This window comes from Pyrgilauda ruficollis, unplaced genomic scaffold, assembly GCF_017590135.1.
Source record: "Pyrgilauda ruficollis isolate IOZ18807 unplaced genomic scaffold, ASM1759013v1 scaffold8, whole genome shotgun sequence".
NCBI classification, from domain to species: domain Eukaryota; kingdom Metazoa; phylum Chordata; class Aves; order Passeriformes; family Passeridae; genus Pyrgilauda; species Pyrgilauda ruficollis.
The window spans coordinates 3,906,361-3,922,934 of NW_024529932.1; the positions used below are offsets into that span (position 1 = coordinate 3,906,361).

The following is a 16,574-nucleotide window of genomic DNA, read 5'->3' on the forward strand; positions in this document are numbered from 1 at the left end:
TGGTACTGTTACAGACATATCTGTCTGCTCACCAAATGTTCTTTTTGGATCATGTGGGGTCATTCTTCAAAGTATACATTTCATCATCTGCTACATTTTTAAGATAAAAAGGAAGATAGTATAAAATCAATTCTGTATGCATAAAAACTTAAGCCCAAAAGTGGTTAAAAATAGACTAAGGTGGGCATAATTAGTACCTAATAAAAAAGCTAGAAGTCACATTTATGAAACTCAACACTTCACTCAGCCATACAGGTAGCTGCCCTCAAAGACTAACAACCAGACCAATTCACAAGTATCTAAGTTGCTTACATAATTAAAAGAGTAAGATGTAAAGTCAAAAAAATATATTTTATCCCTTCAAGAACAGGAAAGTAAAATAAAATGCTGGTTCTGTAACAGTGCAACAACTGCATCATATTTTGCACGCAGCACAAGAGTTGCTACATTTAGTGGCACTTAAGTATTATGCAGTAAATACTGAAAGTAAGACAAGTTTCTGATCTGCATAAGCATAATCACATCATTATTACCAGAGTTGCTAAGCTACAGCATTCTGAATAATACCAATTCAATTTTAGTACTTCCCTCACTAGCCTTAACACATGTCAACGTCCTGCTTTACATCTTGCTAACAAAGCAATCACTGAAGCCAAGTATTTAATGTAGTTGCCAGCAGGCTTGGACCACGTTCAGTCTGACCAGTCGTTCTCATCAAACTCGGAGTCGTCGTCGGAATCGCTGTACTCCACGGCAATGCGCCTCGACAGGATGGTGGCCACGTCATTGCCAACGGGCTCGCGCTTCGCCTCCTGCTCACGCTGCTCCTGCACCTTTTTCAGCTGAATTCCTGCAGAGACAATTACTCTCAGACAAAGCTTTCCAGGCAAGAGATTTTATATTTGACACCGTTATTGGTTTGTTGTATCCTTACAAAATACTCAGGAAGAAGGAGGGGGAAAAAGAAAGCAAGCATTGAGAGAAGAGAGCCTCCTTGAGTAAGGAAGAGGGAAAGACAAAAAAGGCAGATTGGAAATAATTCTCAGAGACTGAATACTTTTGGACTTCTAAAACTGTCAACAATATGCTGAAGCTAAATATTCCAAGACTGCAGAGGTCATTTTGATCTGAAGATGAAAGTTTTCAAAACTGTATTTGGAAATACTGTTAGACCTATAGCTCCATATTGTAAGCAAGGTCAGGAAGAGCTCTGGTTAAGAGTAAGTCACTGGTTAAAAAAATCAGTGGGCTGAAGCCTGGTGTTGGGTAATTCAGTTCTTCTGAACAGAAGCAAAAATCCATGTACATGTACTGGCACTCTACATAATGAACACAAGTGCTGCGTTCATTAGATTATGTCCACACAAATACTAGAACACGCTTGACAAAGCTGTGCAGCTTTAGGTGCTAGAAAATGATCCAACCTCATGGCTGACAAGCGTCAGAATAGGTGTGTGGTACCTGTGGTTAATGAAATCTTCCCAGCTGGAAAAAGAAGCCATAAACTCATTTCAGTGGAAAACACTGTGCTCTCACTGAAAAAAAAGGAATACCTCAAACTCAGTGTGCACCTACCCATCCTGATGGCAGCCAGCAGATCGCTCCGTGCATCGCTCATCGGTGCCTGCTTCGCCTCCGACACCGGAGGAGCGTGCATGGGGGAGGAAGAGAGGGATGCACCTGCAGCAGGAGGGCCTGGAGGGGGAGGAGGTGGGCCAGGAGGAGGAGGAGCAGTGACAACAAGCCCACCAGAAGGAGGAGGATGAGTAGCTGCATATGTAGAGCCAGTCACCAGTCCGGAATGGGAAGGTGGCACAGGAAGCTGAAGGGGACTAACAAATGCAGTTTGTGCTGAAGGAATCATAGGAGGGGGAGGAGGAGGGGGAGGACCTGTAGGATTGTAGTAATCCACCATCTGAGCTGGGAGCATCCTATACAAAACAGAACAAAAACATTTAATGCATTCAAAGTTAGAACTTACAAAATTATTGCCCCTTAAACTGCACTCATCCAACCTCAGGTAAAACAAAAATCAAAAGCAATTTAAACTGGTGACTTAAATATGCAAGTGATTATACACGTAAGAATAGTCAAATATTGCTGATATATTGAGATTTAAGCCAAATATTGAAGTTAAAAGCAATGTCCTTTCAGCACTCTACGAAGTGAGCTTCTTTATCTTTATTCTCCTGCCCAGTTAAGTATGAAGCTTCATTTCTTATTAAACATCTACTCTGTGGGACTGTTAAGCACAAAGTCTTTGAAGAAGAAGGGACCAAGAAAACTGCAGACTATATCCTTCAATTCCATAGAAGGTCAAGAGGTAATAGAGGACACAGACATGGAGAACAGTGCAAAGTATGAAAGGAAATATTTACCCAAAGGTAAATGTATCTCATGTGCTTCTTCGGTCAAATTTAATGAGTTTAAATACCATTTAATTAAATTGATACATTTGATTGGCTCTTTAAATAGGAGGCACAGGGAAGAGCTCATTTCTTTGTTAAAATGTCATTGAAAGAAATCTTAATCAGAAAAAAAAAAAAAGAAAAGAGAATTGATAAGCGTTATGAAGTAGGTAAAGAACTAGATACAGGAGACAGGAGCTGAAGCAAAGTGACTGAAGACATTGAGTGGCACATGCCAGTGTATGACAACTGCAAGACCCCGACAACAGTCATGGACCTGAGGACTAAGCACCGGGATGTCTTACACACTGTAAACAACAGAGAAAGGGCAGGCTGGAGCAGTCCCTCCTAATTGAGTCATCTGCAGCACGATAGCCATGAATCAGGCAAAGGCTATCCCAGAATCAAGCAAGGATAACAAACCTTGGCTTGAATAGCAAAAAACAACACAGGCAAGAATGACTACAACTTTCCTGGGGTTACAACTTGAAAGTTTAAGCTATTTACACAAAAGAACAGACACAGATTTATTAGAAAACAGATGTTTTCTTGCAACAGGAGAACCAGAACTCTGGAGCAAGACCTCCTTCAGAATGCATTCAGGCAAAATATCTACACGGGCATCTCATAAATCTCTGTCTTGAATTAAGAAGCAGCATTCCTCCTGTGGCAGTACGGAATTTGTGTCTGAGGAGACTCCTTCCAATTCTGTCACTAGCTTCTCTAAAAACGCCTTTCAGGGATTTCAGGGATGCAACAAAGACTGCCAGATTAATCACAATCAACAATGCTCCTTCTGCACATTTCCTGAAGTTTAAAATATTATCCAAATTATCCTGTAACTGCTTCCTACTTTAAAGGAAAATTATCCCTTCTTCGATATTGTATTAGGCACCCTTAATATTTTACAATCATACTGACTTCACCAATACATGCTTCATTTAATACAAACTTGGTTATTTCTGCTTTCACTATTTCTTCACTTAAATTCAGTTAATACACAGAAACTAAACCAATTTTCTTCTGTCCTCCCCAAGGAGGTAACTAACGTATTTGGGGTCTCTTTCTTTGATGCATTACACGTTACAATGGTTATGAAAAACATACATTCCTCTGCTTTTGCCAAGAATCCACTAGAATAAATCAGACTTACCCATATTCTGCTGGTACCACAGGTACTGAGCTGTGCTGGCCATCTGAAGGCTGGGGTGGAGGTGGAGGTGGTTGCTGAGGTCTGTTTAAAGTGGCGTGTCGTACAGTGGTGGAGGGTGGTCTGTATTCATGCTCGTGGCTTTGGGATGCTGCCATGTACTGTGGACCATCTCCTGCTCCATAGGAAGGCATTGCTATCTGCTGATGGAGGGAATGATTCGGAGTAGCAGGATAAGAATAATCTGTAACATCGGATGCGTGGGACCTAAAATTAAAGTAAATTGATGCAGAAGAACAGATTATGTGAGTGTAACAGGACATTACCTAAATAACTGACAAAACAAGCAAAAAAGAATATAATCAGCATTATTTTTCTTGCAAGAGGATTCCCCGATATATCAAGTAAATTTATGACGTTTTCCCTTTTAAGTCCACAGAAAGCACAAGAATTTTAGTAGCCATAATGAAGCTTATGGTTTTTGTCAATGATTTTGACAGTCCACTGTTTGAAATAGCAATACTTACCAGCCTGCCTCAAGTTAACAGTGGCAGCAGAAAAAGAAAAGCAATACTACAAGCACTTGCAATTATGCAGAAGAACATATTTTACCAATGCAGAGAAAAACAATTTTGAAAGTTAGAAAATGCTTTTTATTTTGTTCACACAATTAATTTTGTTGGAAAGGCTTAAAGAAACTGGGAAATGTAAGTATTAGTTGAGCAGGGAGTTCATAAAGATACAAAGTCTAGGATGTTCTGTCAAATAAGCCCAAGAGAGGGAGCAAAAGGATCTTTTCATCCCATTACTGTGAAGACTTGTTTTAGTAATGAACAATGGTGCAGCCTGGCTTTTAGTGAACACAGTGAACTGATGCACTTATCTGTGAGACTGGAAGCAAGGTAAGCAACAAAAAGCCAGGGCTTTGAGCAAAACAAAATAACAAACCCTTTGGGCATTTTGTCCTCTTTCATGCTTCCTGCCTGTTCCATTTTCTTTGCGTCACTCATGAACTCAATGCCCATTTTCCTTCTCTCCCACTCTTCTTTTCTTGTTCTTACTTTTCTCACATTAATTTGCTGGTTTCTGTTTGGATTCAGCTTGTGTTTCTCTCTCTAAAGTACAATAAGTATAACAAATACATTGTAAATTGCCACAGTCCAAACACGGGGATGTCAACATTTAATGCTTAAGTCTTACAATTAGTAAACTAGAAGATATACTACCAATTTTATTTTTTTTTTTTACTTTAGCAGTAGAAAAAAATGACAGTAAAACCAAATGCACTTCTTTGGAACCTGACTTACAGAACACTGCTCATGCAGCAGCTGGCAGCATGAAAATGTCTCTCAAACCATTACATATTTCTGTATGTGTGGATTTTTTATAGCTTAAGACTACTCCAAGGTGAAAAAATAGAAAGCCCTCCCTCCACCTCACTACCACTCTCAGAATTAACACTTCATGGATGTAAAACAGATTTCAGGATTCCATCTCAAATGTTTGATTCACTGAAATGTAAAATACTCCATAATTTATAAAATATAAAAGGCATAATATAAGTACAAGGTATCTGTCACACAAACAACATCAAAACCCAAGAGACGCATCCTACAATTTCTGCTTAAAAAATTCCCACAGATTGCAAATACCACATATCTGCAAACAGCCAAATACATGTTGACATTGCTGGAAGATAAAAACAAATAATTGCAATATGATAATTTAAACTCGGGAATCTGGAGGCAAAGTGTTAAACCTGAAAAAAAGACTCAAAAAGTGTGAAACAGAACTCCTGATGAAAAAATCCACAGCTTTTGCTAGATCAACCTATGTAAAGCTTAGTCAGTCTGCAGTGTTTCATTAAGACTAACAGGAGACAAACTTTTGCATTAGAAACTGTAAAATAAAACTAAACAAACAACAGTTTTTAGACAGTGAGGGAGTCTGAATACATTACTGAAAGACCAATAGCAATATCAAATACTGTGTTTCAATTACAAGTTCATTACTTTTCACAAAGACCACAATACTGCAAAGTTCTGAGCAGATTTTTATCTTTTAATCTCCACTGTACAGTGGACTAAAGGCATCATTCCACACTCTTGCGGTAGCTGCCTCCTCAACTTAGCCATTCAACAATTTAAACACTTTTTCCAGCAGACCCTATTTATTTCTATGCTTACCGCTAGTACTTAATCACAACAGACAGAGGAAATAAGTGGGAAAATCCTCTGGTGAGACCAGCTTAGTGCAAAAACTAAGACTTGCACATCAGGTAGCTCCCACTGAGCTCAAAGGGAATCTCAGTCAATGAAGACAAATGCTGCTGCGTTATCTCCAAGCAGAGATTTTTGTTATTTCAAGCAGTAGCATCTCATCTGGTTTTGTAGCTTGGTTTTCAGACTAATATAACATCAAAAAGCTGAACTCTTCTTCCACTGAAGTATTCCTTACAGGCAAAAGTATTCTCGACTGAGTAGATCACAGAAAAATATTTATTAAGCTACCAGCAGGGCACCAAACAACAAACTAGACACTAAGGAAGAGCTACTGACATTATCTAGTAGAGGCTCAAATGCTTTGTAACTACAGCTACTGAAGATGAAACACAAAGCATGCAGCAAACACTTCTTTCCCTGCAATACATAACATTAAGAGGACAAAATGCTCATGTGAAGCTGAGGAAGAAAAAAAAATCATTACAGAATTTGTTATGTCGTTTACACTTCAAAATAAATTTGAAAAGAGTGTTTTAAACATGCATTGTATGTTTTGTCTAACTATTCCCATCCTGTAAAAACACCTAATTCTACTCAGTATTGCTGAACATACAACTGTGGTATAACAAACAGCTTTGCTGTAAACAGACCTAGTATCTGGGGACAGTGATCCCTCGGAAGATGCTCCATGGTACACACTTTGAGACAACCTGTTGTCAGGTCTAAGCTCTTTGTCATATGCCATCATATTCCACTCCTGGCGTCTGTTCCTGGCTTTTCTAACCTTTTTCACCTCACGGGTGGTGCCATCTATACGCTTTTGCTCCTAATGTCCAAACAAAAGAAATAAAGCATGCAAAGAGAGAGAAAAAAGGAAAGGAAAAAAGCTGGTTAAAATGCAGTTAGAGTGCATGAAAATAAGACCAGATTTACAGATGAAGCCAAGTCTTCGTAAAATTTCTCCGCACTAAAATAAGAGTATGCCCTTATGCTATGAACCTCATTAGTAGCAAGACTTTTGATTTGCCTTTGTTCTGTAAGGATGCATGTGCCACTGTCATGCTAATCTCCTGGTTTTCCTAATACAGAAATGGGACCAATTTCAAAAGCCAGAAAGTTGAACTTCTTTTGACATCATGTCTTTTATTTAGACGACAATGAAGCACTTTTAATTTTCATCTCCTGAAAATCAAGCTTCTGAGAATGTTAAATAAACACAGGGCTATTCTGGTTATTCATTATGGTCACAATCAACAGGGTCAGGGGAAGTATGGAGAAATTGGACACACTTTCCTATTCCATAGTCTATGTGAAATTATTTTTGTTTGTCTTAACTTCCTCTCTCTTCTTAGATTTAATTAACTACTGAAATTCCTCCTAGTTTCTCCTCATCATTGATATAAAAATGAATTACACTAATTCTGTCTGCAGTGAGTAGGCAATACTCAGGCCAGCAGAATATTACAGCTTGATAGGTTCATGACAAACTTGGCTGCTTTTATCCTTCAATATAACATCAGGCTCAACCAACATCAGTGTTTATCATTCCTGTTTATCTCTACCTCACTGATAGCAAGATCTCCTCATATTGGGACCTAATGCTTTCAAACCTTGGAAATGTTGTACTCACCTACTTCTGACTACTCAGTATGAATATAAAACTCCTACTGGTGGTTCTACAGAAAAAAATGAACAAGATTGCTCAATTCAGACTGAGAAGGGTCTGCTACTCCTTTTCACAGTATTCATGGGAGCATAGGGGTTTTTTTCAATCAGCTCTGGATCCTACACCTTTGATCTATTAGTAGATTGGTGTTAGGCTTTTGGCTGCTAGAAAAATAGTTTCTCAGGAAAGAATTATATTGGTATTCTGAGAATGCAGTCAGTGAATTGTATTAAGAGAAAAGCTTGGTCAAATTCTGGTAGGCAAGCCTTTTACTGGGGAATCTAGACCCATGAAATAAGGGATAATAGTTGGAAAGCCAGCTCAAGAAAAAGTTAATCACAGATGAACACAGGTTTTTTTACTCTGTCAAAGAGCACTGAGCAAATAATTCTGAAATAATGTGTTTGGCATCATGTAACTAACAAAAAAACTAACAAATGGCTTCCTTGTCCTTGTTTTGGATCTCTTGCTCGTTCATGCATATTTGCATGAGGGACCTGCTGACCCTCCTAACATTTAGAATGTCAGAAAAGACTTCTTGAAGTTCAACACCCAAATGTTTTGACAACTCTTGCTCATTTCTACGGTAAACAGATTTTTGGTCTGATTTATGTTTAATACCAATGATCATCTTGGTTCTTAATCAGTTCTCCCAAAATATTTTTCCTCCACAAACTTTTTAGAATCACACCCTTTTTATTTCTGATAACCACTTTTTCACATCAAATTCTGCCAACAGAAGATTTGGAGCAGAAAGGACACAAGATTTAGTCACGCTTTATTTTAAATATATATAGTTTTGCTAATTGCCATGGCTGAATATATGCTTGTTAAAAGATTTTCATCTGTCTTTTTCAATTATTTGCTGCAAATATTTTGGGTTTCTTTTAATTTTTGACTTTTATCCTGATTCCTGAGTCATGTTATATTTCAGAAGAAAGCTCAAGTAAGCATTTTCACTGAAAACACTTCATTTTGTCTTCTTTCAGAACAACAATTTGTCATCTGGGGATCACAACTATCTATTTCTTGCAAGATTTTAAATAAAATTAATATTCACCTTTTGACCAATATATGATGCTACTGGGAAGACAATCATTTTGATACAACTCCTGTACAGTCATGAATGTTTACATGACTGCTTACAGTTGTTGCTTATTATTTAGAAGTTTAGTTTTAAAGAGATCAGCTTTTTTTATGAAAAAAAGTATATAAAAAGTTTTAAAAAGTTTAAAAAATGTTTATACATGTGGATGTATAAACAACGAAAAATAAGCACAAAGCTTAGCTGGTTTTAATTGGATCAGATTTCAGCTGGACAGGTTGTTCCAGATCAGCATCTGTAAGCAGGCTAATGAATGCACTTGAATCCTTTTTACTCAAGCAGTACTAAACCCTACTGGTAGCAATATTTTGATTAAATATTATATCAGTACATCTCTAAAACATTAAATGTCTCCAGATCAGTGGGGCAGCCCTATTACTAGCAGCTGACAAAGCTACATGTACCTCCAAGAGTAGTTTTAGGTTGTTCCAGTAGCAGTTTAATTCCCTTGACAATGGTGACAGCTCTAGCTTTACAACCCAGGGCAAAGAGACAGAGTTGTAGGGGAGCTGAAGCCTTTCTAGATAATTACAGCTGGAAATATTTCTCAGAAAATTAAAGTAATATTAAGAGGAGTTACTTTTTTTAAACTAACTGAAATAGAAGCTGTGGCAGACAAGTGGGTGCTGTAGATTAGGCCAGAAAACAAGTCATTCATGTTGGCAGGAGATTATTTCAGCGAACACAAAACATATTAGAGCCTTCAAACAGGGATGAGTTAATTGTAAGTTTGATATTTGCATCAAGAATTAGCAAACAATATTTCAAGCATCTTAATAAAGAATTAAGAGCTAGTAATAAAAAGCAGCTTTAGAAAGTATTTGCAATACTTTCAAAAAACTGGAAGCACGACACTGGAGTATTTTCCTGACCACAAATTTATATAAGCCTATCAAAACACAAGTCATCAAGAATGATTTCTGAAATACAAGACTTCCAATTTAGAAATTTTTACTTGCTAGAATAGCTAGTTATTCTCAGATAAAAAGCCAGCACAATAAGAGCAAATCAGAACAGCTTATCCTTTGTTTATCACAACTGCCCTACCTACAGTCATTCAATTTAGAATACTACTGGTAAATACCAAGTCAAAACTACACTGAACTCTCAGACACTGATCTACAGAAAGAAAAAAATAGACTACACTAGATTTTAAACTTAAAGGATTAAAATTATTTTTTCTTCAGAAAAAGATTGCCTGAAAGAGTCAAATCAGAGGATCCCTGTCAGATATTTTCAATTAAACTGTATACAGAAACAAAAAGCATGATATTTGAGGCAAGAAAATTAAACAGCTCATAAACCTCCCGCTGCAACAGCTCAAGCACTTAGGGCAAATTATCAAAATAATACTGGAAAACTGATTCTCTGGTGCAGGGACTACTCTCAGATTTCACCAAGCACATAAAAAGTTGAGGTTAAAAACTAGCTGTATTTGGTCAGCTGAGTAAGATGGCATTTGGATATCTAGCTTGTACTTTGCTTGAACTATACACATTTATTTCATCTGCACAGTTTCTCAACAACTATCAAGTTTTGTGCTTCTGTAGAGCACAAATTGAGTAAAGAATTCTCATTTAATAGATTGAAAATTTAAATTCAGCTATCATATTGTTAATAAATGCTCTGGATTCATTTCTGGTTACTGCTACCACAAGGACAAGAATAAAAGAAAAAGGGCATTTGGTTCAGCAACTTGTGGAACAAAGTGCCTGGGACACATTTCACCCAAACCATCTTGCTCTCCAAAGGACACAGGACATGAAATGCTTGAAAACCATCTTCTGGAAATCTAAACCTGAGATTTCTTCCCATCACAAAGTGAAGTTTATCCAGGCAAACTCAAGTCTATGCTGCTTTTTTCTTAGTTGGACTTGGCATATATTTAATCAAATCAAATAGTACTCCAGCTAGAATTTATCAAGGGGTATTTCTGTGATGTATGGCTATAATACTACATGATTGGAATTGAGCATATTTGCATTTGTAGACTGTAATAAGACAATTAAAATCTACAAAAAATATACCATGGATAGAAATAAGCAGGATGTGTTGCCTAAGTTAAAGTCTAAAAGTAACTTATAAAAATATAAACTTATAAAAATATAAACTACTTATAAAGTAGTTTTGTAGAAATCATTCTATAGGAATAAAGAAATGCTCAAGTGATTTTTAAAATTCTTATAAAGGCATCTGTATTTTTTCCTTTTAAATCAGAATGGAAAAAATGGGACACTGGAATGGAAAAAACTCTAATTCCAACTCCTTTCCTCTCTCCATTACAATGTCTTTTTCTGGAGCATAAGAGGGCCATTTCTCTGGGTACCAATAAACAGATACTGGCAAAGGAGTCAAAACAGCGTCTTGGAAGATAACCACAGCACTCCTAAAATTCAATTTGCTGCCTTCTTAAAATAGACAGGACAAGCTATAAAAATGGAATGTACTGAATCTACAGCCACACAAGAGGAACAATCTTTCCATGCACACAAACTAAGTATGACCTGGAAATTTTTACGCTTGGACAACTGCACATAAAATTGTAATGTACAAATGTGTTATTATGTTTCTGCTTTTACCTTTTGTCTCCTCTTTTCTTTTCGCTTATCTTCAGTATCTTGTAACATTTTTTCTTTCCAAAGATCAAAAAAATAGGAAGGATCAGTATAGAACTTCAATCCATCTTTCTTATCATCCCTGGAAAAGCAGCAGAAGAAAAGCTAAAAATACATGAACTAGTATCTTTTAAATCCAGAAAACGTACCTTTGATGATCATCTGAGCCTCAAGCTGATCAATAACAACCCTTACTAACTGAAGGTCCACAAACAAATACCACCACTGTCTGTAGCAGCAGCAAAAACACGTCCTTTGGTCATAAATCCTACACATTTACCTTGCACTTAAAAATTCTTATTCTTAAAAATAAAGTACACTGAAAATGCTGTGCTATACCATTCTTAAGAAAGAAATAAATTGTTTATTGCAGATTGAGTTTTATCAATCTTGAAAAATCAAATCTCAATAATCAATATAGCTTTTCCCCTCCGTTATAATTATTAGGAAATACACTTTGGAAATAAAGGGTAAAGCACAAGAAGGTAAACAATCAATATTTCCTTACCTATAAGGTGAAAGAATATTCAGAGGTGGTGGTTTGTCACTTTGATTATAAATATCAGCCACGGGGTTCGGAATGCTGTTCTTTGAAACTACCTGCTGGTCTTGAACTGTTGAGCTCTTGAATGCTTTTTTCATGTTGATGTCCTGTAAGGATACTATTAGAAACAGAAATACATTTACCATACATCTGAAAGGAGTGAAAGTGGATACACAACATCCTTTTTTCACTAATTATTTGAAATATTTTCAGCAAGTTATCAAAAAGACAGGTTTTTCCTTAGTGGATAATCCTGATATTTAAGTGCAAAGGCATATAAGAATTGCCATAATGAAACAAATTTAAGTTTCACTTGGTCCAGAACCTCACTTAAAATAATGGGACCACTGACTGTATCTTGGAAGATGATATAAGAATACTGTTGCATACAGATGTCCAACCATTTCCCATTTTTATAAGGTTTATCCTGGAGTTCTAACAGCAGAAACACTGGCTTCAAGACTGACACAGAAGGCCTGGTATTCCTCTGGCACAGTGTGTTTTATAATTGCACATGCTACCTATACACATATTCCAGCCCATTCTAAGTATAATTAAATTACAGCAGCAGCAACCTCCTGTGAGAGACAGAGTTCCTCTTATCTCACTCTCTTTCAACTCCTATGTCTTTCCATATAACTAAACACTCCTTGCTCTTAAGTTTTGATCAAATCTTTACAGAGAGAAATACTTGCACTCTCATACTTTCAATTTATATTTTCACATACACAGCTCTGGGGAAAATGACACCAGGCTTTTCATTCTTTCTTTTCAAATGAAAGGTTGAAGTTGGTTTTAATTGTTCCTGTCACTTTTATCAAGGCCAATCACAATTTAAAAGCGGCAGTAAGCGTTTGATGTCGTCTTTCACCCCTAAGCACACTGAAATACAGCTTTTAGACTGCAGTTGAAGAGGATGTTGAAGTCTTCACTGGGTTGTCTACAATGACACTGACCACCCCTGGATTCAATCCAAGTGTTTTATAAGAATGTAAGCTGTAGGACTGGTGCAAACAAAATGCACCAGCTTAGTCTCCTTTTATTCCCATTGGCATTTCATCTAATACTTCTTCCCATACATCCAATTTATTGAGTCTCAAGGACAAACTGTGAGAAATTTCACAAGGTAAATGAACAGTCACAGCCAAAAATGTAGTATACTGATGACCTGAAAAAAGACAAAGGGATGAAATTTTACACTGTTATTGTCTGTCATAGTGGACACCAAATCCCACTCAGACTTCTCTGCCCAAATATTTTTGTTATCTGTGCTGAGGTCTTGCTTCTCATTCCAAGAATTAATTAGTTTCTTCTGTAACTTCTACAATAACAAAAAATTAAAAACAGAATATTTAATGTCTAATACTCATTCCCCCATTCACATCATCTGAAGTATCAAAACATCTGGAGTATCACTTCTGGAAGTACTTTCCATTTAAATCTGCCTGTAAGTAGAAGGTATTTCAAACAGATTTTTTAGATGTATATATCTGAATTGTTTCATTCTTGTTTGATGGAAGACACTCAAAAGAACAAAAAAAATTCTGGAGATTTTTTGAATGAGTTATTTCTATAGTTTTGAAAACTTAACCTCATTCATTTTAAAATACACTGCATTAGTTATAGCTAAGAATATAAGAAATCACTGATGCAATCAAATCTGAAGGGCTTTTTAAAACAACCTTGCAATTGACATTTTGCTTAAATGCTGAAGCTATCCAGAAACATTCTATTTCTGACAGTACAATAAATTATTATAAAGACTTCAACTTCTACAGTGAAACAGCTAATAAAACTTACTACTGACACTAAGGTGACAGCAGTTTGTATATACAGCTTATTAATATGAAGCATGATTAGTAATGCAAGAGTAACAACTGCTGTCAATTTAAAATAAACACTGATTAAATTCTCAGTCCATACACTAGTTTCCCCTTCCAAAATATTGCTTTTAATTATTCTCTAAACTCTGAAAACTAGCTGGGTGGTACTGCATAACACTAATGAGACATTAATGAGGCATTTAAAAAAAAAGGGGGGGGCGGGGGGGAAGCCCCAGCAAAACCAAAATGAGAATTAACATCATCTAGTTTGCTTATAGTACCAACATAATATGCCTCAAAAACTAAGCTGAATAGTGATCCCATAGGAGGTTAGTTTATGTTCCCATATAGCTCTTGACTCCTAAGACAGCAAAATGCAGGTGCTTGTACCAAAAAATCAGAGTGGTTTGCTTTGGAGGGGATCTTAAAGATTATCTCATTCCAATCCCCCTGCCATGGACAAGGACACATTTCACTTAATCAGGTCTCTTTGGAGACAGGGCATCTACAGCTTCTCTGGGCAACTGTGATAGTCTAACAGTTAACATGTTCCACAACCATAAAAATGACAACATGTAATAATTTCCAGACAGTGAGCAGCTAAAAAAGGAAGGCTAAATATTACACCATTATACTATTAAATATCAACACTAAAATTTAATGTTGGCACTAATAATTTGCACTATAAATATATAAACTACAAAAATCTGAATGGCACATGAAATATATAAGCCATATAAATAGCACTATTAAATATATCACAAGCAGTATTAACTACTACTAAGTCAATATTACACTACTGTACTGATATAAAAAGCTTCGACATTTTAGTAAATGTCAGGAATCATCTAAACAGGAAGTACAGGCATTGCCTGGCTCAGACATATAGCATGGAGGCCAAGATGCACGCTAACAGCTTTTAAAGCTAGACAGAGAAATGCTTTATCTACCCAAATAAGTGCTTTCAAACAGTACAATGAGGTTACTTAAATCCTTTGTTTTTACTGACTATTTATGAAGTGAATGACCAAGCTCATAAGTAGAAAATATTTTTAAAGGAAATACAGTTTCTAGTGAGTAGAACCCCCTAAAGAATTTCACCTAGCTGATCCAAACACAGTGCCTTGTTTAGATAGAGTATTACACGATCTCTGATGACCACAGAACAGACTAATGCACTAAGGCAGTTTGCGATTACCCTACTCTGAAACTGACAGGGACACCCAGTCCAAACTTTTTCCAGTATTCTGACTTACTCCCAGTAAGGTCTATATTTATTCATTTATGATTTACTACACTCACAAACTCAAAGTTTTCCTCATGAAAAAGGCAGCTTAATGACTCCGTTACTACAGGGCTTCTTGACTCAAGAATACTTTCACTTGCTCTGCTAAAGTGATTACTCCCAGCTTGCCTTACTGAGACAACGAGATGAAATATCGTTACAGGATTACTTTGAAAAGACAGAGGTTATTGTGCAATTAAATACTGTGCTCTTGTCAACATCACTTCTGGCTCAATGCTTTCATGCAATTACCTACCCTCTTCCACTGTTGAATCCAGCTGGGTGACTTTGACAGCAAGGCGATCAATTCTGTCTTGGAGGGAATTTGCTCTGATGTAGAAGCTGTTGGCCTCATTAAACAATTCACCAAATATGTCTTCAGCATGTTTGCCTGTGTAAGAAATAGACAAGGAAATCCTTCTGCTAGTGACTTACAAAACACAAGACAAAAGGCTTCAGTATCATGAAATATAATAAAACACAGTAGCTGTAGGATTAGAACAGCGCAGTTTGTCATTCAGCAAAATTTGAGGCATAAGATTTGTACAAAAAAGTCAAAATATACCATAAATTCTGCCTGAAGTCTATTCTTCTGGACATTCTGGTTAGCAGTCTTCTTAAAAACACAGGGAGACTTACAAATTCTAATCCTTATGTAGCTGAGCTAGTGCCAACTGACAGACAACTGAGCAATAAAACCTGCCTCTGTGATGAAAAGGCCTGAAGTTACTGCAGTCAATAAAAGCTTCTGAAGTAGATTTTGAAATTAAAATCTTGCAATCCACAGTAGCACAGGCCAACATCAAAATTAAAACACCATTATTGAACAGATAAAAACAGCAGCCCACTTACCTCTACAAATGCCAACTGCAAACGCTGCGGTCCCTGGAATCATTTGAGAGAGGGTCAGAGGCCACTGACCACATTTACCCATGGCCACACTGGACTTGGTGCACAACCTTTTCAGCCTCCCTTTCACCTGCTGTATGTTCTCAATCACTGTGACAGTGGACAATGCAGTCCAGATCACCAAATCACTGAACCGATTAGGTTGGAAAAGACCTCTGAGATCACTGAGTCCAACCTATGTTCAAACACTATCACATCAACTAGACCACGGCACCAAGTGCAACATCCAGTCTTTCCTTAAACACCTCCAAGGGATGGTGACTCCATAATCTCCTGGGCAGCCCATTCCAATTTCTAATCGCACTTTCTGAGAAGAAATTCTTCCTCGCATCCGACCTAAACTTCTCCTGAAGCAGCTTAAGACTTTGTCCTTTCATTCTGTCACTTGTCACCTGGGAAAAGAGGCCAACCCCCACCTGCCTACACCCTCCTTTCAGGCACTTGTAGAGAACAAGAAGAACTCTTTTTCTCCAGGCACAACACCCCCAGCTCCCTCAGCTACTCCTCAGACTTGTGCTCCAGACCCTTAACCAGCTCTGTTGTCCTCTGAATCCATTCCAGCACCTCAATGTCATTCCTGAACTGAGGGGCCCAGAACTGGACACTGTACTCAAAGTGTGGCCTCACCAGTGCTTGGTACAGATTTGCAGCTTCAGGCCCTTCCCTGAAAGTGCTACAGTATACAGATTTGGTTTATCATGTGGACAGAAGGTGCCACATGATAAACCAAATCCCCCCCTGATGCACACAACATTGTCCTTGGCCATTCTTCTCCCAGTCCTCCCACAGGACTAGGCATACTCATCTTTGACTCTCTTCGTGCCCTATTCCACCACTTTCATCCAGT

The 16,574-nt window shown here is 37.3% G+C and overlaps 1 protein-coding gene across 1 annotated transcript in view; it reads right to left on the bottom strand.

Annotated features, from left to right (window-relative positions):
- Nucleotides 1-373: 373 nt before the first annotated feature.
- The window catches only part of WASF3 (WASP family member 3), a 64,597-nt gene continuing 48,396 nt past the window's right edge, over nucleotides 374-16,574 (bottom strand). Inside the window, exons 4-10 of the mRNA XM_041487337.1 lie at nucleotides 15,075-15,209; nucleotides 11,675-11,828; nucleotides 11,131-11,248; nucleotides 6,431-6,606; nucleotides 3,562-3,825; nucleotides 1,576-1,931; nucleotides 374-850 (exon numbers count right to left, since the gene is read on the bottom strand). Coding sequence (XP_041343271.1) covers nucleotides 693-850; nucleotides 1,576-1,931; nucleotides 3,562-3,825; nucleotides 6,431-6,606; nucleotides 11,131-11,248; nucleotides 11,675-11,828; nucleotides 15,075-15,209 — 1,361 coding nt within the window. The 3' untranslated portion in view covers nucleotides 374-692. The remainder of the gene's footprint in view (nucleotides 851-1,575; nucleotides 1,932-3,561; nucleotides 3,826-6,430; nucleotides 6,607-11,130; nucleotides 11,249-11,674; nucleotides 11,829-15,074; nucleotides 15,210-16,574) is intronic.